The sequence below is a fragment of the Squalius cephalus genome (genome assembly GCF_949319135.1).
Source record: "Squalius cephalus genome assembly, chromosome: 4".
Classification (NCBI taxonomy): Eukaryota; Metazoa; Chordata; class Actinopteri; order Cypriniformes; family Leuciscidae; genus Squalius; species Squalius cephalus.
In genome coordinates, this window is record NC_137125.1 from 5,974,777 (window position 1) to 5,996,087 (window position 21,311).

General features: G+C 40.0%; 2 protein-coding genes across 3 annotated transcripts in view; both read left to right on the forward strand.

Annotated features, from left to right (window-relative positions):
- Nucleotides 1-3,450, forward strand: part of LOC307157255 (uncharacterized protein) — a 31,410-nt gene extending 27,960 nt beyond the window's left edge. Inside the window, exon 4 of the mRNA XM_079869122.1 lies at nt 3,172-3,450. Within this exon, the coding sequence (XP_079725248.1) occupies nt 3,172-3,298 (127 nt within the window). The 3' untranslated portion in view covers nt 3,299-3,450. The remainder of the gene's footprint in view (nt 1-3,171) is intronic.
- Nucleotides 3,451-4,070: 620 nt separating this feature from the next.
- LOC307157288 (uncharacterized protein) overlaps nt 4,071-21,311 on the forward strand; it is a 29,292-nt gene continuing 12,051 nt past the window's right edge. For both annotated transcript variants that reach the window (XM_079869169.1, XM_079869170.1), the window contains exons 1-3: nt 4,071-4,130; nt 4,843-4,999; nt 19,502-19,599. The gene's annotated coding sequence lies outside the window, so the exon portion shown is untranslated. The remainder of the gene's footprint in view (nt 4,131-4,842; nt 5,000-19,501; nt 19,600-21,311) is intronic.

The following is a 21,311-nucleotide window of genomic DNA, read 5'->3' on the forward strand; positions in this document are numbered from 1 at the left end:
TCTGTTTACTGAAGTCTGTCAAGAACAAACTTTAAAGCCCTATTCGCACGGGATTAGTATTACCTGGCGACCTCTAGTAATTTGTAATAATTGCGGAGGTTGTCTGTGATCTTAATCCCATGCGAATCGGCCATGTCTGTAATTTGTAAAGTAAAAATTCCCCCGCAAATGACCTACTATATTTCTGCGAACACTGAGGTCCTGTGATAATATTAGTCCCGTGCGAATCGGCATCTCTGTGATTTAACAGGGTGTATATAATTTTTTCAAGGTTTTTGTTTCCTGTGCGCTTTTTTATCCATCTTTCGTGAAGAATGGAGGCTGTGTTGGAGTGTTCTGATAGTATTTTGGGTGCTGGGTCATATCGCTATACACCATGATACGATACAACTATACAATTATCAGAAAGAGAAAGCTGAAAACCATGATTAGATGGAGATGAATGGCATAGGCGTAATTTGCGGGTGGGACATGTCCCCACCATTTTTTAAACATCTCGCGGCACGAATGTACCAATACAAATAAACATCTCCAGTTAACTAGCAGAGCATTCATTTAGTTCGTTTGTAAGAGGTGATCTAGCGCTGAAATGTGTTGTTTTTGAAATCAAGTGATCAAAGTGCTCGTTGCCGCTGCGATCAGTGGCGCGGATACTGCGTGCGCTTCAATCCGTTGTGGAGACTCTCTATTCGTTCTGGTGAAATTACAAAACAAAATGCATACAAACGTATGAAAACGAAAAAAAAAAAACCTATACAAGTGTGGATTACAACCCGAAACCTCTGACACGCTTGGCTAAAGTTCTACCACTAGACCATTTTAACACACATTTTATCTAACGGATTTATGTATTTATTCACGTGAAAATTCTCATTAAACGACAAATTAAACCCAATGCACTATAATCAATTGCTAGACATCGTGATTTTATTGTACATAGGCCTACATCGATTTATGATTTAGCATTCATAAATCCCCCCGTCCCCCGTCCCACCCACTTTTTAAAGTTACGCCACTGCATAGCAGCATGCGGTGAGGAACATTCTTCTGTTTATGATATATCATACAGCTAGACCTATAATAACGACAAGTCATTTCCAAGCAATAGCCTATTGACATCATATCCGGGAGATAAGTCAGTAAATTCGAGTAAAATCACAGGCTTTGGTTATCCCGTGCGAATGCGCCACATGAAATTCAGATGTGGGGGGGTCATTTCTAAATCACACGAGGTCCCCAGATAATACTAATCCCGTGCGAATAGGGCTTAAGACTCACATGAGAATTCACACTGGAGAGAAGCCGTTTGCTTGTGATCAGTGTGAAAAAAGTTATAGATATAAATCACATCTTGATCTTGACATATAAAACAGTTCTCTCCTGAGTGATTCCTCATGTGAAGACTTTGGAAAGAGTTTCATATGTAGAACAAACTTTAAGACTCACATGAGAGTTCACACTGGAGAAAAGCCTTTCACTTGTCCTCAGTGTGGAAAGAGCTTCACGATTAAAGGAAACCTAAAGATTCACATGAGAGTTCACACTGGAGAGAAGCCTTACTGTGCGTTCACACCGGACGCGAATAGCGCGTCAAATCCGCGCCTGCCGCGTCTAGTTATACGCTTGACCACTTTGTGTTAATAAAAACAAAAGTTTGAAGCGGAATTTACGTGCGTCAGACGCGAAAGTTTCGAAACACGTTGGCGGCCATCTTTTTTAGATGTTTATCGAGCATTAGCATCATTCGAGAGAGTCACTGCTCGTATATGCTCTGGAGAGTAGGCAGAGCCGATCCGCCCTATACGCACACTACGCAAGCTGTGTAGGGCCCCGCAAATTACTCAAGGCCCCGCCTCCCCCTCGTGTCAAAGCGCGTCAATCAAAGTTTACAACTTCGTTGAGAAATGAGAAAATGAAGCGGAACTATCCTTCTGGTCACGAAGAAAGAGGAAAAAACACTATGCGAGTGAATTGTGGGAACAGCAATCAGGTAGACTGAGTTTGCTTGTTTATAAACTGCAGCTGGGAAAAGATAACCGCGTCGCGCGTTAACATGCGTTTATATGCGCGTGCACGAAATGAAACGCGCACTTTCCAAAATAAACATCCTACAATAGCGGGATGACAAGCCTCATTATAGGCGTAGGCACACATACTTTAAAAACAAGACAATGATCATCTACTCTCCAAGTCAAGGTTAAGTTACAACTCTGCAATAATGCCAGATGGAAAACAATGTATTGGCTTTATAGTCTATATTGCAATTAAGATGTTGATTGACTGGACATACTGGTCAATATGGATGCACATCCCTCAGTAAATAATAACCTTCAAGTATTAAGTATTGCTGTTATCATTCAAAACACAGTGACTTGCTGTGGCAATTTTAGCTAGTTTTATTCATTCACAGCACAGGATGCATTTGTTCTATTTGAAGTGTGAATACTTAATATTTTACTAGTAACACTGTCTATTTCTGATGTCAGGAATTACCTTTATTATATTACCTTTATTACCTTTATAATATTATTACTCAGCAAGTAAACAAAAGCGTAAATATCTACGTAATAAAATACAAATTCTGATATTGGGGTTCCAATCATGCACTGGACCTTGATTAATTAACAAGGTTAATTATTCACTGTTTTCCAGCTGTATTTACAGTTTTATCATTGCTTTTGTTGTCAGGATTAGTAACTTGCCATTTTGTGACATTTGGAGTTCATTTTCTATCAAATGTTATTGGCATTGTGTATTGTCTACAAGTATTGAGGTCTCTGCATTCACATTATGCTTAACATCTGACATGTAGATATGGTGTCTCGCAAAATATCTATATAGTATAAAGTACATGGATTTCCCAAGTAAAGCACATACCATAAATGTGTGGCATAATTTAATATTATATTGTTTGAGTGAAATGTAATGTAAAGGAAATTTCAACTAAATAAACTACCCAACCTTTTACTAGCCAAGTTAAAATACTTTCACCTAACTTAGTTAAGTAGCGTATACTTAATTCCATATGTGAAATTAACTTAAAAAAATATGCGTGTGAAATAAAAAAAAGGAAATTTTACTTTTTGTTTATTTAGTGTGGGTCAGGTAGGAGGGCCCCTTAAAATTTTTTTTTTGCTTAGGGCCCCAGGAAGGTCAGGATCGGCTCTGGAGAGTAGGGGACATCGTCGCTGTACTCGGGTCCACCAGACCCTCCGGAGGGTTTCAGGAGTTTCACAATTTGCTCCAGGAGCTAGGTTTGGTGGACCTAACGGTGAGGACGCTGACGAGGACAGCGTAGGCCGTATAAGGCCTCGGCCTCGAGTGGTCGCTGCCTGACGAGCCCGCGCTGTACAGCCCGGCGCGAGGTTCACCCTCGCCCGCACCCACCTAATCTGTCATTTATTTTTGTTTTGATAATAAATGGAGCCAGCCTCCAAAAGTGAAACCTGTCCTGTGATTTTTTTTATTATAGTTTTTATACACTAAATTGTGTTTGTTGTCTTTACATTAGATTAATAATGTTTCATATAATCTACAATAGATATGGAATAAATAGCATTCAATACAAAATGAGTATCTCTCATATATTGAAATTGAGTTTTTATGTGAAAGATTTGCTTTGTTGTGCATTTCAGTGATATTGCAAAATAATTTATTGAGGCCAAACATAAAATAACATTATAAACTGTCACTTAACCACGTGACAGCAGCAAGCAGGCTCCTGATTGGTTAACGCGGTGCGAATTGACGCAAAAGTTCAGATTTTTCAACTCAGGCGGCAGAACACTGAGTGAATTTTAACCGTGAGCGGGTGGATATTTATATTAGGATAAGGACTCCGTTTTAGTTCAAATAAATAGTTGAGCACTCTGCAACCAAAAACCTAGTTTTTAAATACAAACGTTTTCCCAATCCGTTATAATATGAAGATCAAGATACTTGACTTTATTCATGATTGAGAATATCACAAATCAGCAATTTATTCTTTGAATGAATCCTTTATCTTATCATTTGAATGTGTTTTCTGTATGTGAATTTCTATTTAATGTTAACGGGACTTTTATTTTGGTGGGGCGACATGATGTCATAAGGCTGCGCCGCTCCTGCATCTGTGATTCTGCTGAAGAAAGGTTTGTGCTTTTAATCATCTAAAGTGTTTAAATCAATACAACCCGTCAGTACAATTATATAGAGAACTTTGAAATGAATTATTTTTAATGTAAAATTGTAATGTATCTAATAAAATTAATGAACCGTTTTCAGTGAAGCACATCCACAAATGAGTAACAGTAAAGGTTCCTAAACTCCCTATATTGTGAATCAGTTCATCATAAACACGCTGTTTGCTCTCTGGCAAGTTATGATAGAGAAAGAGATTTTCAAAACCAATTGAGATTCAATTGAATCAAATAATGTAGAGTTTGGAAGCACTTGATTCACAGCATGTAAATGCAACAAGAATAACAACACACACATGTGGAATGACAACTTCTACAAATCAACTGACAATGTTTTCATGACAGTGTAATCCATTAAATATAGTCTACAAATCAATACATACATGTGAATTATAAATGCCTAAATATGAATTGCTTGTATATTCTCTGTTCCTTTAATTTGTAGTGCTAGTTTTGAGTAGAAATGTCAAATCTGTGTGTTTTGAAATCTGAAAGTGTTTTTGTTTTTGTTAACTATTCTCCTCTAATTTTAAGTCCATTAACTCTCTCTCTGACTGACTCTCTTACCAGTGAACTGAACTACTGAACTAGATCTGATTGACACACACTCAGAGATTTAGTTTTGAGTGTTTTTCTTTCTGTTAACTTTTCTCCTCTTAAACAGGACAGAGTGTCCAAACACACAGAAAAACTCCTGGTGAAGCGACTGAGATCCACGTGACACACTATTATAAAGATGGCGTTTATTAAAGAGGAGAGTGAAGACGTGAAGATTGGAGAAACATTCAGAGTCAAACATGACGATACTGAGACACAAACAGGTTAGTTTCATTCTCAAAGTTGAACTCAGTCATTTGATCCTCAGTGAAATGTTCAGCTCTGCAGAAATGAATGATATTTTTGAAGAGTGTCCTAATTAAAGTGGTTTTATTTGACATGGAGCCGGTCGCCTCATGTGGACAGACAAATACTAACACTGCCTTCAACCTGAGAAGATCCGACTTTGTTCGTTATTATGACACAAGTAAAAGTAATAGAGATGTATCCTAAGCAACTATTGTGTGTTAAACCCAATAAATGCTTCATAAATGAAACCATTAATTTCTATCACTTACGTATGCAGTGGTATGTTACAGACACATTTATTTATCATAAATAATGTTTTAGTGCAAAGCACATGGAAGCTAACCATATTCAATATTCAGAACCTCATAAAATTCAGAGGGCGAAAAACACGTTTGTTTATGTTGTTTAGTAGGTGAAACGATAAGTTTATTATGAAGAACGACATGACAGCCAGTTATAACTGTTGATAACTTTATTGTCCTGAACACCAGTACAGTAACAAGTCAAGTCACCTTTATTTATATAGTACTTTATACAACAGAAATTGTTTCAAAGCAGCTTCACCTTAACCCTCGGGGGTCTGAAGGGGGGGGCACACCGGATGAGAAGCGCAGGGTCGCGTCTAGGACAACTTGAGGTATCGGACACCGGACTTTCTCAGTTTATGCAGTGCAGCAGGATTTTGAACAAGGTCGAAAGGTAGCGGGGCTCTGCGGACAGACGCAGAATGGCCGGTGTGTGAACACAAGAACCATGCAAACGATTCCTCTGCCGCTGGGCGTTGTCGGTGTTCCTGCAGATCGGATGTTTCGGCAGAGTCTGCGGTCCAAACATCTCTACTGCTGACTTCTTTCTCGACTGTAGCTGATATTTCACAGTCTGAATAGCATTGAAGGTTGACGTGTTTGTTCGTCTGGTGTCGATTGTACTGTACATCAAGCTCAATGATGACTCCACTACAGGACCTTGGACGATTGAGAGTGCTGCTTTCACCACTTGGTTGAGGGCTGGATACCTCCCTGTTTTCATCACCACTCCCCCACATTTCTCCCTGCTTGTAAGTGGCCAGACCGGGATCCACATTGTACTTGATGGATGTGCATCACCTCAGTAGACCTCAGGTGTTCCTCCACAACCTTCTCCAGATCTTCATGGTAGTAGCTCAACAGCAGTCGTTGCTTTTACTGGTGGGCTCATCTAAGTTACTAGAAAATGATCTCTTCCTCAGGTAGTTAAACATTCTCTCTGAAAAGGTCCTTCCCAAGCCAAAGATAATCTTGTATGTTGCAGTTGTGATTAATTAAATTAATTCCCTATTATCACTGTAAAGCTGCTTTGAAACAGTCTGTATTGTTAAAAGCGCTATATAAATGAAGGTTTTATATAAAGTATGGTAAAATGGACTGCAATCAAATATTCAACCCCCTCTCCTCAAAATACATTATAGTGATGTCGTTGAACGACAATGACAATAAATGACAAAAAAACTCAAAACAACAAAAAATATGTATTGATGCATGTTTAGTTCAAAGTTTATTTAACTTTGAAGTTCAAATGAAACATTTATCTTTTAACACATGCATGTGCAGTATTATTCAACTCAGCTTCAGTACGTTGTGGAGCATCCTTTAGCTTTTATAATTTCTAACAAATGTTTTCCGTAAGTTTTCTTACACCTCTCGATCGGAATCTTTTGCCTTTTGCTCAGTGATGTTTGATGGCTTCCGTGCTGCAACTGCCTTCTTTAAATCCCACCAAAGATTTTAAATTGGATTTGAATCTGGTGACTGAGAAGGCCATTCTAGGACGTTCCAGGATCTTTTACTAAACCAAGCTTTGGTTGACTTGGAGGTGTGCTTGGGATCATTGTCTTGCTGGAAAGTCCAATGATCACCAAGGTTTAATTTGTCAACTGAAGGCATCACATTCCTCTTTAAAATGGCCTGGTATTTCTGGGAATCCATGATGCCAAGTATACGATCAATATTGCCAGTTCCTGACGCAGAAAAACAGCCCGACGTCATCAATGACCCACCTCCATGCTTGACCGTGGGGATGATATTCTTCTGGTCAAAAGCCTGGCCTTTCGCATGCCAGACATACCACTGGTCCAAACAGTTCCAGTTTGGTTTGGTCAGTCAAGTCAAGTCAAGTCAACTTTATTTATATAGCGCTTTTCACAATACAGATTGTATCAAAGCAGCTTCACAGTATTAAATTAAAATAGTACATCAGTGCCTGTCTCTAGTGTAAAACGTCCACGCTTGGTAATGCTGATCAATAGTATTGTTGATTGATTAATTAAATTAAGTATCCCCAACTGAGCAAGCCAAAGGCAACAGTGGCAAGGAAACGAAAAACTCCATCAGGTGACCTAATGGAGAAAAAAAAAAAACCTTGGGAGAACCCAGGCTCAGTCGGGGGCCAGTTCTCCTCTGGCGTTTATGAACTAGAGACCGGATTTAACTGTAAGATTAAAAGTATTATACGAATGCCTGGCTGAAGAGATGCGTCTTTAATCTAGTTTTAAACTGGGAGAGCGAGTCTGAGCAACGAACAGTATCAGGAAGGCTATTCCAGAGTTTTGGAGCTAAATGTGAAAATGCTCTCCCTCCTTTGGTGGATCTGGATATCCTAGGTATGACCAAAAGCCTTGAATTTAGTGATCTTAAAGAGCGCGATGGATTATAGGGCGATAGAAGATCGGTTAAATAGACTGGAGCTAAGCCGTTTAGGGCTTTATAAGTCAGTAGCAATACCTTGTAATTAATACGGAACTTTATAGGTAACCAATGTAGTGATGATAAAATTGGTGTTATATGGTCAAATTTTCTTGATCTAGTAAGAACTCTAGCGGCGGCATTTTGGACTAACTGTAGCTTGTTTATTGAGGATGCAGGACAACCAGCTAATAAAGCATTACAGTAATCTAGTCTCGAGGTCATGAACGCATGAACTAACTTTTCTGCATCAGAAACAGATAGCATATTACGTAGCTTAGCAATGTTTCTAAGGTGGAAAAAGGCTGTTTTTGTAACATATGAAATATGATTTTCAAAAGACAGGTTGCAGTCAAGTATAACACCCAGGTCTTTTACTGTAGAGGATAAAGTAACAGGACATCCTACTATATTAAAGTTGTATTGTGAAAGGTTTTGTGGGCGGTTTTTTGAACCGATAAGTAGTACCTCTGTCTTGTCTGGATTTAATAAAAGAAAATTGCGCGTCATCCAATCTTTTATATCTTTAACACACTCTGTCAATTTGGATAATTTAGCGTTTTCATCCGGCCGTGATGAAATATAGATTTGAGTGTCATCAGCATAACAATGGAAACTAATTCCATGTTTCCTTATAATATTTCCAAGTGGCAGCATATATATTGAGAATAATAGAGGGCCTAACACAGATCCCTGCGGCACTCCATAGTTTACTGGAGTTATGATCGATTTTTCTCCATTTAAATAGACAAAATGGTATCGGTCAGATAGGTATGATCTGAACCAGCTTAATGCTTGTCCTTGAACACCAGTATAATTTTGTAGTCCATCTAAGAGTATTGTATGATCTATAGTATCGAACGCAGCACTAAGATCAAGTAAAACTAGTATTGAGATACAGCCTTGGTCAGAAGCTAAGAGTAAATCATTTGTGATTTTAACGAGCGCAGTTTCAGTGCTATGGTGCGGCCTGAAACCAGATTGAAACTTTTCATAGATGTCATTTTCTTGTAAGAAAGAGCCCAGTTGGGCGGACACAACTTTTTCTAGTATTTTAGACATAAAAGGAAGATTTGAAATGGGTCTATAATTTGCTAGGTTATTTGGGTCTAATTGTGGTTTCTTAATGAGAGGTTTTATAACTGCCAGTTTAAATGTTCTTGGAACATGACCTAAAGATAAAGATGAGTTAATAATATTGAGAAGAGGCTCTTCCACTATAGGCAACACTTCTTTCAGTAGTTTAGTGGGTATAGGATCTAATAAACATGTTGTTGTTTTAGATGAAGTGATACGTTTATTTAACTCTATTTGTTCTATAGTCAGGGTGTCCGCGGATCCTTAAAAAGTCTTAAATTAGATTTTTTAAATTTAAGGCCTTTAAAAGTCTTAAGTCTTATTTTTACTTATGAAAGGTCTTAAATGTCCGATGGCAATTTGACTTAAACATATCTAAATGTTTTCTAAATTAGAACCATCTAATTAGCGTACTTTTTTTATTTATTATTCTTTCTTTGTGGATTTGCTTGTTCACGTGACATTTTGCGTCATTCGCGGCAGCATTACGTCCGTCTCCTGCACGCGAAACAGGAGGAGAGAAGGAGAAGCGAGTTGGTAAATAAATGTCAGTTCAGTTCTAAGTTCAGTCTTTATGTGCGTAGTGGTGTGCCATGTGTATTGTCTATTATGATATTGTAATCATTGTTTTAACGATGTACGAGGCACTGTGAGCTGACATCGCTTTTGTCTCTCGTGCTTTCACTGCGTGATGTGTGCTGCAGTGGCGGCTGCTGGTCTTTCAAAGAGGGGAAGCTCATTTTCGGCCTACATCATAAAAATTGTCCATTTATTTATACGTAAATTCTGCCCAACGTTCCTTTTCAAGAAAATGCTCTGTGACCCTATATCGTTCCAACTAGGCGTCTTTTCCAGTGACTTGACCAGTGTCCTCTCAATGGCCAGCAGAGTTAGCTATAATTGTATAAATGTAATAATATAATAAAGGTATAAATAATAATATAATAAAGTATAATAATAATACAACTAATAATATATAGGCTATTTTTAATTATTTTAATAATTATTGTTTTAATTATTACTAATAATATTATAAAAAATATAATAGGATAAGTAATAATAAAGGTATAAATGTATAATTGTGTGAAATGTATTATGAAAAATGGCTAGCAATTTCGACAAGCAAATACCAAGAAAGAGGTAGCAGCAGTTTGTCTTTTGACTATCACTTGAAAAATCCGCGATGGGACTGAGCTCGAACAGCTTCAGCGGCAGTGACTTTTTATTGTATGAAATCGCTGTCAATCAAAAGGAGATGCAGCCCCTCCAATCATCACGCGGAAGCCCGGAGTCCGGGCCAGCCCACTCCTCATTCACCCCCAGAGACGCTGAGCGTCCGTGGGCGGGACATAATCGCAGCATTTATCCAATGACCGTCTAGTTTCGAAGCGCTGAAAAAAACTGTTCAAAGCAGCCCCGTTGAAGTCAATGGACGCTGGGCTTCAACAGGGAAATGCGCTGTCTGTGACGCTACGGGAATGTATGAGAAGTAAATCGAGTCAGCCGACCTGCTGTATGTAGCGGATTCTGAACGAACTCGTCTTTGAGATGAACGTTTTCTAACGCATTTTTAGTCAATAAAATGTTAACACAATAGTACATATTTGACCATTCATTTTTTTGACATTATAGGGGAAGCCGAGCTTCCCTTGCAGTCTTAAAGAAATCCCCACTGGTGTGCTGTTATAGGTAGGCTATGTTCCCAAATGAGTTTTTGTCTCATATTTATATCATATTATGTTGTTATCATAGACCTACAATATCACATCAGCAAGACTTCCGTTTTCCCGTGCACAATTGCAAATGTGATTATTTATTTATATAACAGTTAAATTAGCAATAAATTAACATTGTGAGTTAAATTTTATAAACAGTATTGTCAATATTGTTTGTTTTCACTTTATTTCGCTGACGAGAATTTCAAAATGAAGCCACAGCAGAGTCTCAATGCAACAGACAGCGATGAGTTTTTGACTGGAATCCGCGTTTTGAACGAATCAATTTAATGATTCAATGAACAATTACTTGCTTCCCGAATGAATCAGCCGTTTGAACGAATCGGTTGAATGAATGACTCCCTCAACTCATTTATTAAGACAGTGACTTGCCACCACCTACTGGCAGCTTTAGTTTCACATTTAGAGTACTTTTTAATTAGAATGTTAAATATGAACTGATTTCTAATTTTAACAATCTCATAGCTTTATTTATGCAATTGTAAATGCAGTGTAAATATATTAATGCCAGATCTGATGCCGCCACTGTGTCACCTCTGCACTGCAAAGATGGATTTTGATTTAATGATTTAATTTGACTGGTAACAGTGGTATTGTGTAATTATTCTAATAGAATTTAATTTGAATGTTAGAATTTGACATAAAAGGTGATGCATACATCTACAAATGTCAATATATAGGTGAAAATGCCCCTGGAAATCAATTTAAGATGGCAAATATTACCCCTTAATAAAAATGTTAATTTCTGTCACTGCTGTGAACTGACCACTGCATAAAATATGAAAAATATGAATATCTTCGTCAGTCAGCTGTCAACAACAGGCCTAAACCAGCCATGGCACCAAGCACAAAAACACAATCAGTAAAATATTATCTAATTATTACCCACAAAACTTTGAAAATATCGATCGAGACATATTTTGTCAATATTGCACACCCCCTAATGCATGGTATTAATTTTGATTTCTTCAGGTCTTAAAAAGGTCTTAAAGGAGTCATAACCTGCAATTTTCACTTTTCCACGAGAATCAATGTATGTTATGATTGCATAATGATTATACACTGGCCGGGAAGCCGATATTTAAAAGTGAAGCGTTTGTTTACCTCAGGGTTTGTAAAATAGCCCACGTGCACGCGCACTAAAAAACGAGATTTTGATTTCTGCCCCGTCTTGACGTCAAGACGGGGCAGGATATACCATATATGGACACCGCAGACCTATGCTGCAGGAAGCCCTGCCCCTCTCCCCCTCATATTCAGTTCAGTCGAGAAAGATGCAGAAACGTAGTGCACACGTGAGTTACTCTGTTGTTGACTGCCAGAATCAACATGTAAATGTGTTTTCTCTACCAAGAACGGACCTAGCTATCAGGGACCAGTGGATTAAATTCATTTTTAATGACGCGGTTCCTTCAACCCTTCCCACTGGCTTATCGTTAGGTGTCTGTGCTGTGCTAAACATTGTACGCTGGAATCCTTCACAAATTTGGGGCAATATCAGGCGAAGTTGGCATCGAAGCTCGGGAAAAGCGCCATTCCAACAATCAGAGACTTGCCTGCAATTGAAACGGTAAAACTGTGTTTTTATTGCTCTACTGTGTGTAACAAACAGCAGCTAACTGCTAATGCGGCTATTGTATGCTATTGCGTCTGTCACTAGTCAAATAAACGAAAGACTCGAGGTGAAGTAATTATTTATGTTCCCTGTAAACGATTTTTGACTGCATTATAATGATTTCTTAATTCAGAATATGATCAAGATTGCGTAGGTGGATGTGTTCGGGGAATTTGCCGGTTAATAGTAACATTTAAAGCCCCTTAAATGAACGAAATGACTCGAAAAAAGATTTGTTCATTTTGATGAACGAGATCGAACAAGAGAGTCAATAGACACTGGTGGCTGGTGTTGCCAGATTGGGTGTTTTCCCGCTACATATTAAGGCCGGTTTACGGTGTGTTTTAGGTGGGTTTTCGCCTGGAAGGCTTTATAGAAATCTGGCATCCTACTGAACGAAGTTAAACTGAGAGAGCGTGGCGTTCACAGACACCAGAATGAACGAGGTTCATGAACTATCGTTCAATGAACGCGTTCAGGCACAACACTGGCGGGAGTATTAGCTTCGAGGTAAACATGGGGAATGGCTGCTACTGCTACTTTGCAAAAAACAAATGACTGAGTTCATCATGAATTCGGCTATTGTTGTATATTGATTGCCTAACGCTTATACACTGGCCGGGAAGCCGGTCGCAGCCAGGTCGGGTTCATTCACAACTTGCGCCATGATGTCATTTTGGAATGATATGCTAAAGCGTTACCTGCGGTGTCAACCCCCCTCCTTCCTGCAACCAATCAACGCGCCCCTCATTTGCATTATTAAAATGACCGTCCACGATAGCCAAAATATCGCATCAGATCTCGCGAGACAATAATGCCTTCAGAAATAAGGTTCTGAGGAGCTCTGTGTTTATTTTTTTTCCACTTTTCTTTTTTAGAAGGGCCTGAAAGACTATAATACAGCAGTAGGTATCCAAGGTAATACTAGGTTATGACTCCTTTAAAAAGTCTTAAATTTGACTTTAAAAAATGTGCAGAAACCCTGATAGTTGTAAAGCACTGTAATCGTTCTTGCGGGGTGATATTTGAGGCTGAGTTATAAGGCGCGATTGAGGATTGAACGTTTACAATTGTGGTTCTGATGTTTTCTATTTTCTCAGTGAAAAAATTCATGAAATCATTACTACTAAACTGTAACGGAATATTTTGTTCAGGTGACGCTTGTTTATTTGTTAGTCTAGCCACGGTGTTAAATAAAAACCTAGGATTGTTTCGGTTATTTTCTATTAGTTTGCGGAGGTGCTCAGCCCTGGCCGCTTTTAGGGCCTTTTTATAACGTGACGTACTGTCTTTCCAAGCGATTCTAAAAACCTCTAAATTACTTTGTTTCCATTTACGCTCTAAATTACGGGTTTCTCTCTTTAGAACATGCGTAGTATTGTTGTACCATGGTGCTTTACTTTTCTCTCTGACCTTTTTTAGTCTAATGGGTGCAACAATATCCAATTTTCCAGAGAGAATGGTGCTCATTGTGCTAGTTAGTTCCTCTAGTTCATCTGTTTGTTTGGGTTCACTGAGCAGCTGAGACAGATCAGATAAGCAATTTGAAAAATTATCTATGGTGGATGGAAGGATTGTTCTGCCTAATCGATAACGCGGCGCAGCATGACATATTACAGGGGTACGTAATATGCAAGTTACCATGTAATGGTCAGTAACATCATCACTTTGTGGAATGATATCTATATCGGTTGGATCGGTTCCATGTGATATAATTAAATCGAGTGTATGATTAAAACGATGAGTTGGTCCGGTAACGTTTTGCTTAACCCCAAAGGAGTTTAATAAATCTGTAAACGCAGCCCCTTACGCATCATTTTGATTATCTACGTGTATGTTAAAATCTCCAACAATTAATGCTTTATCGACATTGACCAATAGGTCTGAGAGAAAATCTGCAAACTCTTTTAGGAAATCAGCGTAAGGCCCTGGGGGTCTATATACGGTAGCCAAGGCTAAAGATAATAGGGATGTTTTTCTGACATCTAAGAGCGTAACATTTAGTACAAGTACTTCAAACGAAATAAACGTATAACCCGTTTTCTGAGTAACACTAAGAAAATCTCTATAGATTGTTGCAATACCGCCGCCACGACCAATCAGACGGGGCTCATGCTTATAGGAGTATCCTGATGGAGTAGACTCATTTAGACCGAAATAATCATTTGGTTTAACCCTCTGAGGTCTGAGCTGTTTTCTGGGCCCTGGAGGTGTTCTGACATGCTCTGACATTTCTGGTTATTTCTGTTACTTGTGACATTTTCATGGATAAAGTCTGATTACACTGTATTCAGCACAAACTCTGCTACAATAATATATCAACAGCATGTATGTAAAAGTTTGTAGTTTTGAGATAATGACATTTATGCGTGGTTTGTGAAAATACAAAAAAAAATTCTCACTGAAATAAGGCCATGAAACCCATACTGATTATTTCTTCACAAGACTTTTGAAAATTGTATCACGTAGCCTAGAATATTTGCTCCAAAACAATGTGAAAATCACCCTGACTGCTCATTCAGAGAAGACAATATATTGATTTAAAAATTTTACGACGTGTTTTGTGTTAGAAAGCCTTATGCGGCAGCTCATTAATATGTAAGCTTTTCTCACCTGAGAAAGACAAAGAACCTCCCCAACGGCCCTATTAGGAGCTATCCTAATATAGCTCCTAATAGCCCTGTCATTCTGAGCAACCTTGCACAATACTGTAAATGAGGAGATTTAAAAAAGAATGGCTTTTAAATTGTTTGGATTTATTTACAACACAACATAACCCAAAGATACACAACAAATGCCAAAAAAAACACTTCAAAGACAGACCTTTGTGCCATTCCTAAAAACATTGTAGGCTACATACCTTTAATTTCCAAGGTGTTTGATTTTCACTTTACCATGTTCATGTTCCAGAGACTCATGTGAATGTTGAAGTCGGCAGGACTCAGTGGCATCTGGGCCCTGAAAAAAATTAACATACTGATATCAAGAGAAAGGCCTGCACGATTTTGGAAATAAATATTAGATTTTTCTGGTTAAAATGGCTTTTTAAAGTTCACAAAATACACACACACACACACACACACACACACACACACACAAATGTTTCCAACAATATATAATATAATGAACACAAGGTTTGTTGTGCCTTGTAGGCATAAGCTATGCGCAGTGCTGGGTAAAATAATAATAACAATAGATAGCAGTATAAATCTTCCAAAATATTTCAGTAACAACCAAGCTAGAGAAAAATATATTGATTATCATGTTACTTCAAATGTTTCCATTCGTTATGATGATATGAAATGAGATAATAGTAAAAACATGAAGCCGTTTGGTGCGTTTTGCTTTTCAAATGTTCAAATGATACATTCAAACGCGATCGCGCTGCAAAATCTGATACATTCAAACGTGATCGCGCTCAAATATAAAACATTATGGTTACCATACATATCTACGTTTGACCAGATATCCACAAACACAGTAGGCTTAACAGTAAACACGGGTCTAAATATTATAATATTCCCCATATATCTAGCAACAGTTCAACTGCAATGTGACATTTATGCAACAATAACAAACTAATATGTAAAAATGTCTTACCTTAAATCTTTCTTGTCTACAAATCGCGTTCTTCTTCTTCTGAGGTAGCCTAAATCCAATGTAAGCTCTGGCGCGTCTTTCAAACACAGTAAGGAGTAAGTTCCGAAGTCTCTGCTTCTTTGTTTTGAGGTGATGAGGGCGTTTTACAGGTCTGCGTTTCTCCGCATGGATCATTTGCATGTCAATCGCTCGTGCGCTCATAGGCGTGTTCAAATTAAATTTAATGAGGACGCGTTTGAGAAACTGTACATGCCGCTGCTTTCGTATGGATTACTTAAAAATAGAATATTTGTTTTTTATATTATTTACATACTTTAAAAATAGAGATTCCAAGCGTTGTATAGACATGTGTTTCAAGTCTGTGTGACAAACATTCGCTGAGTTACAGGTCATTTTCTGTCGCGTTTCAGAATGAGTTTCACATTGAGAGAGACGGCAGAACGCGCATCATGTTTATTTTCTTTGTTTTACGGAAAACACAACATTTTGTTTTTATTATGAGTGTACACAAATAAAAGACGAGATTTAACAGCTTTGAATGATGTACAACACAAGTATGTAAAATCAAAATCAACAGAGTATTTTGCACTGATAAAAAAAAAAAACGAGTAGATCACGCCGGCGTGATTGCCGACCTCAGGGGGTTAAGCCAGGTTTCAGTAAGGCAAAGTACATCGATGCTATTATCTTTGACTATTTCATTTACAATAACTGCCTTAGGTGTGAGTGATCTAATGTTTAGCTTTAGAAATTGTTTTTGTTTACTAATAGCAACATTTTCTGTTTTAATAACAATTAGATTTTTCCTAGATCCTGCAGTAGATTTATTATTTGATCGCACTAAACGAGGAATAGACACAATTTCTATGCAATGTTCTACACTAGTATTTATATCAGTTAAATTGGTGCAGCAGAGACTATGATTTGGACATTTGGTTACTAGTCAAAAGGTATTTAACATTTTGGAGATGTTATCTGACAGAAGATCCGCTCCGAATCTGCTTGGGTGTAAGCCATCAGCACGGTAAAGCCTAGGACGCTCCCAAAACAGATTCCAATTATTTACAAAGAGCAGTTTCTGCTCATTGCACCGTGACGTTAACCATTCATTTAGCGCGAACAATCTACTAAACTTTTCATGTCCTAGTCGGTACGTGGGAAGCGGTCTTATAACGTCTTATCAGATAGAAATAACAATTGTTTGACCCATTTTTGCTGTATGTCCTGCAGAGATTAGCTTGAATCCTAATCAAACATTATAATCATAAACCAAAGTGTAATATATAACTATTTTAGCATACCTCTAGTTCATCTTCTGGATATTCATCCACATCTTCAATCTCCGCGGAATCTGTGTATTGAATGATTAAATTTATGTCCTAATATTTGAATCCTTATGACAAAATGGTAAGAAATTTACCCAGCTTTTACAATTTTATTTTATCAACCAATTGTGCTTTAAAACAACAACTAAACTTACATCATCCTCTAGGGTGTCCACTTGGTTGTCTTGCGAAGAGTGTGGATGTGGAAGTATGGCTGTTTTTTTATGCTTTGCAGGGTGGCTTCTTTCTTCTAAGCCCCCTTCAGCGCACACACCATGCTCTTCAACTCTGAAACAGCGATTCATAAATTGTGTATTATTACCCGAGTTCCATGGGCTATACCCCTATGGTAAGTTCCGAGGTTGTCCGCTCTTACTACTATCCAGTGGCTCTCTCCTGGCACCCCTTGTCCACAACACCCATAAACATAGAAACATTTGAAATTCCGACTTGTCCGCCCTCAACATTCCCGTGGACGAGTTGATTCAACCATGGGTGTCTGATGCTCGGAGGGGCGACTCTCCTACTGACCTGGGCCTCTCCTCGCCCCTCGGGCCCAACCAGACCCATTGCCCAGTAACTGCCATGCGGAGGAATGATTATGATTCCTGTGCAGCCACATCAAGGTAGGCCGGAACAAGGGAAACGGAACCAAACAAGCCGGGAGGGTTTGGAGTAACCCCCACTCAGCCCTCTGATTGCGCTTGATTGGTTGGCTTATAGGAATGATGGCTTCAAGAGTAGTGGCTAATATATTATCCGGCCTTGTCCGTACCATCATTCGCCTGGTAATGATGATGGGACGCCAAACCCATCTCAAAACCCATGAGTTTGATAGTTGATCCGTAACCTACACATTCCGATCCTTCAATTGATCCTTCTAGCCTTTCTCAACTGCCTCCAAGTTGATCCCTCTGGCCTAGGCCCTCCAATCCTTCAATTGATTCTTCCAGCAACTTTCAAATCATTTGTTATCGCCACTTGTCTTGTTCAGGCTCTTAAGGACAATTGAAAAGTCCTCAGCAGGTCCAACAAGTAGAGGAGGGTCCTCTGACTCATCAGTCTACTGAAAGACTTAACTCTCGCCCCGCTGAGACCAATAGCCGTCAAAATCCTGAAGTTTCAAGGGAAATCCTGAAGTTTCAAGGGAAACCCAAGGACCTCCACCCAGCTCACGCCCAGCTCTCGCGCAATCACCTCGCTGGGGGGACCGTAGTAATCAAGTTTCTCCTGCGCAGCTCTGGAAAGAGAGTCAGGAGCAAACTCGTAACGCACCGTTAGATCAATGGCCAAGGCTTTGGAATCCCGGATAGGCACCAAGTCAAGTCGCCTCAGTTCCACCTGGGGGTCCTGAACTCCCATTCCTGGCGGACCTCCCATCCGTGAACCTCAGCTCAGAGGAGACGGCACAGTTTCGAGTGCTGGGCAATCCTGACTTCCTGCATAGCCGGGCATTGCCCAAGGATGTGTGAACAGGACTCCAACTTGTATGAGCAGCGCCTGCAGGCAGCACCCGCTTTGCTCCTGCCTCTGTATAGAAACCCTTGGGTGGGGTATACGCATGCATGGACCTGGAGGGCAGCAATGTAGTGTCTCTGGGTGAAACCAATGGGGTTTCCCAGCCATGCGTTGCTCACTGGAGAGCGGTGGAAGCCAAGTATCCCCACCCCTTGAGTTGATAGGCCTGCCCATCTTAGGAATTCATCCTTCCTCCAGTCACTCGGGACTGGACACACCCGGTGGTGGCTTGTCAACGAGTCGGTGGTGTCTCCTTGGATCTTGTGCGAGTGTCCATCATGTCCCAAACCAACATGTCTGTGGAGTGAGAGAGATGGTAAAGTCTCTTCACTTGAATCGATGGGATTTGTCGAGAGAGCTTGCAGATCCCCAGGCCGCCATCCCGGTTCCTTGCATACAGTAGCCCGTCACAGGTGGACTGTGGAAGGTGCAGCCACTTCTTCACAGACCTCCTGATTATCCCATCTAGGCTTTGGAGTACACCTTCTCTGACTTCGCAGAGGTCAGCCTGGTAGAAAAGTCGTGGCACAGCATACTGATTAAGGAGAACCACCCTCTGAGAGGGTTTAAGGAGTGATTTCCCGATCATTTGGCACCACTTGTCTAGAAACAACTCCAGGTCAGGCCTGTCAACCCCACCCCACGGGTTGAACCTGACACCTAGGTATTTCACTGTGTCAGCGATGCTTGTCTGCTGCAGAGCCATGCCCCCCAGAACCCATGGGGCGCAGTCATTGATCGAAATGCGCCGCTGCAGGGCTTGATCAGGAAGCTAATTAATATTAATTAATATTAAAAAACATATAATGATTATATGGTATGTACTGTACATCTCAATTTTCTGTGTTTTAAAAAAAAATTCTTTTTTTTCCTTTTTTTTTTCCAGCCTGCCAAAAAAACCCTGTCCAATCTATACCAACATGAAAAAAAGAATTCTTGGACTGGAAGAAAGTGAGTTCTATTGGCAATTCAAGTGTATTAGTGGTAAGTACATTTACAAACCAATTAATTTTTGTCAAACAAATGTCAGTATAACTCCCCAAATTAAATATGATAAACATTAAAGATGAACTGAACTGAAAGAATCAACGTTGATAACGTGTTGTTTATGACAATTAAAAATAAATTACACAAAATATCAATATAGCTTCTTTAAAAAGCAACACAAAGATTGCGTTTGTTAGTATAAGAACGCTGGCCATTCTGATGACGTCACTGGAATGGTAGGATCTGCAAAGGTATATAGGCAGCTGCAGGTGCAGGTCCTATACACACGAAAATGAGTCATTTTGGTTACGCGTTTGAGCCTGTGAGGGACAGGCCAGTAGTACCTGACTACCACCACAAGGAGGACGATCAGTTTCAGGCTCCACCTACAGTACAGGATCGTTTGGGGGGGAAGTGACTGGTGTGGGTGCGGGCGCTGCCGGAGCATGGACACTGCAGCGGGATCGATCTGTTGCAGAGAGGTCAACCTGGAACATTTATTTTTGAAATGCGATATGGAATTAGACCATATCGCATATATCGATATAGTTCAAATTTGTGATCCTTGCTCCCCGCGCCCCCGCTCCTCCTTTTCCACTCTGCGTGTGTGTTTAGAGCATGTTATGTGGCGAATCATGACTACTTCAGAAAACCCAGCACAATAGGAACTACCAGGCAGTGACATAAGTGTACGCTCAAATAAAGTCTTTCACCTAAGAAAAACGGACTTTCTTGTCCTGTCAGCCGTTATCCTGTTCTCGTAGCGCACACTCTTCAATTGCACGTGCAAATGCGGCGGCGCGCGCTGTATCGCCTCACTGATCCAAGTGAAAAAGAAACTACGAGCATGCAACGCCGTTACTGTCACGGTCACGTTCACGTTCTTCTCCCTTCATCTGCCTTCACCTGTGTGTGTGCACTACATTCCCCAGAATCCTCCGTGGCGCACACCTGCACTCACTCTCTCAATCACTAATCATCAGCATCACCTGCACCCCCTCATCAGTCTCACCCTTTATATTCAGCACTCTCCCTTCACTCCTCGTCTGGTCTCGTCTATACACGCCATTACATGACTCACAGACTCCCTGAGCACTTACCTGGTTCCTTACCTGAGACGCATCACCATCCATCCATCTGCCTGCCTGCCATCTTCTTCGATCCTCCATCTTCGTCACCTGCAAGAAAGAAAGAAAGAGAGACTTTACCATCCAGCTAAGCATTCTCTGATTATCTGTGTTGCTGTTACTCACCATTTATCTGCATCTCCGATTCATTCTGCAATTAAAGCATTAAACTTACCATCTTGTCTGCATCATCTGTTAACCCTGACAGAAGACCAGACCACACACATAGTAATATCCAGCTTCAGTGTTCAGGATGTGTTGGAACCTGATCGTGGCGTGGCTCAGGACAGCCGCGATCTATCTGAGTTCACGATGGGATTTTGTTCTCTGGCGGTTGACTGTGGTCTGAGCGATCAAACTATCATAGCCTGTTACCGGATCGGGGCTCAGTACGTTGACCCACGACCGCTCCCTGATCTTTCAGGGCTAGGCTGGAGGGAGGCGATATCTGTCTGCTGGGACAGCTTTTTCCCCGAGTGTGCGTTTTCTACCAAAACCACTCATCTCGTCAAACCAGTCAAACCCACCGAGCTTATCTCCAGGGATGATGATTTCTCCGATCTCCCTTCTCTCATCGGCCCA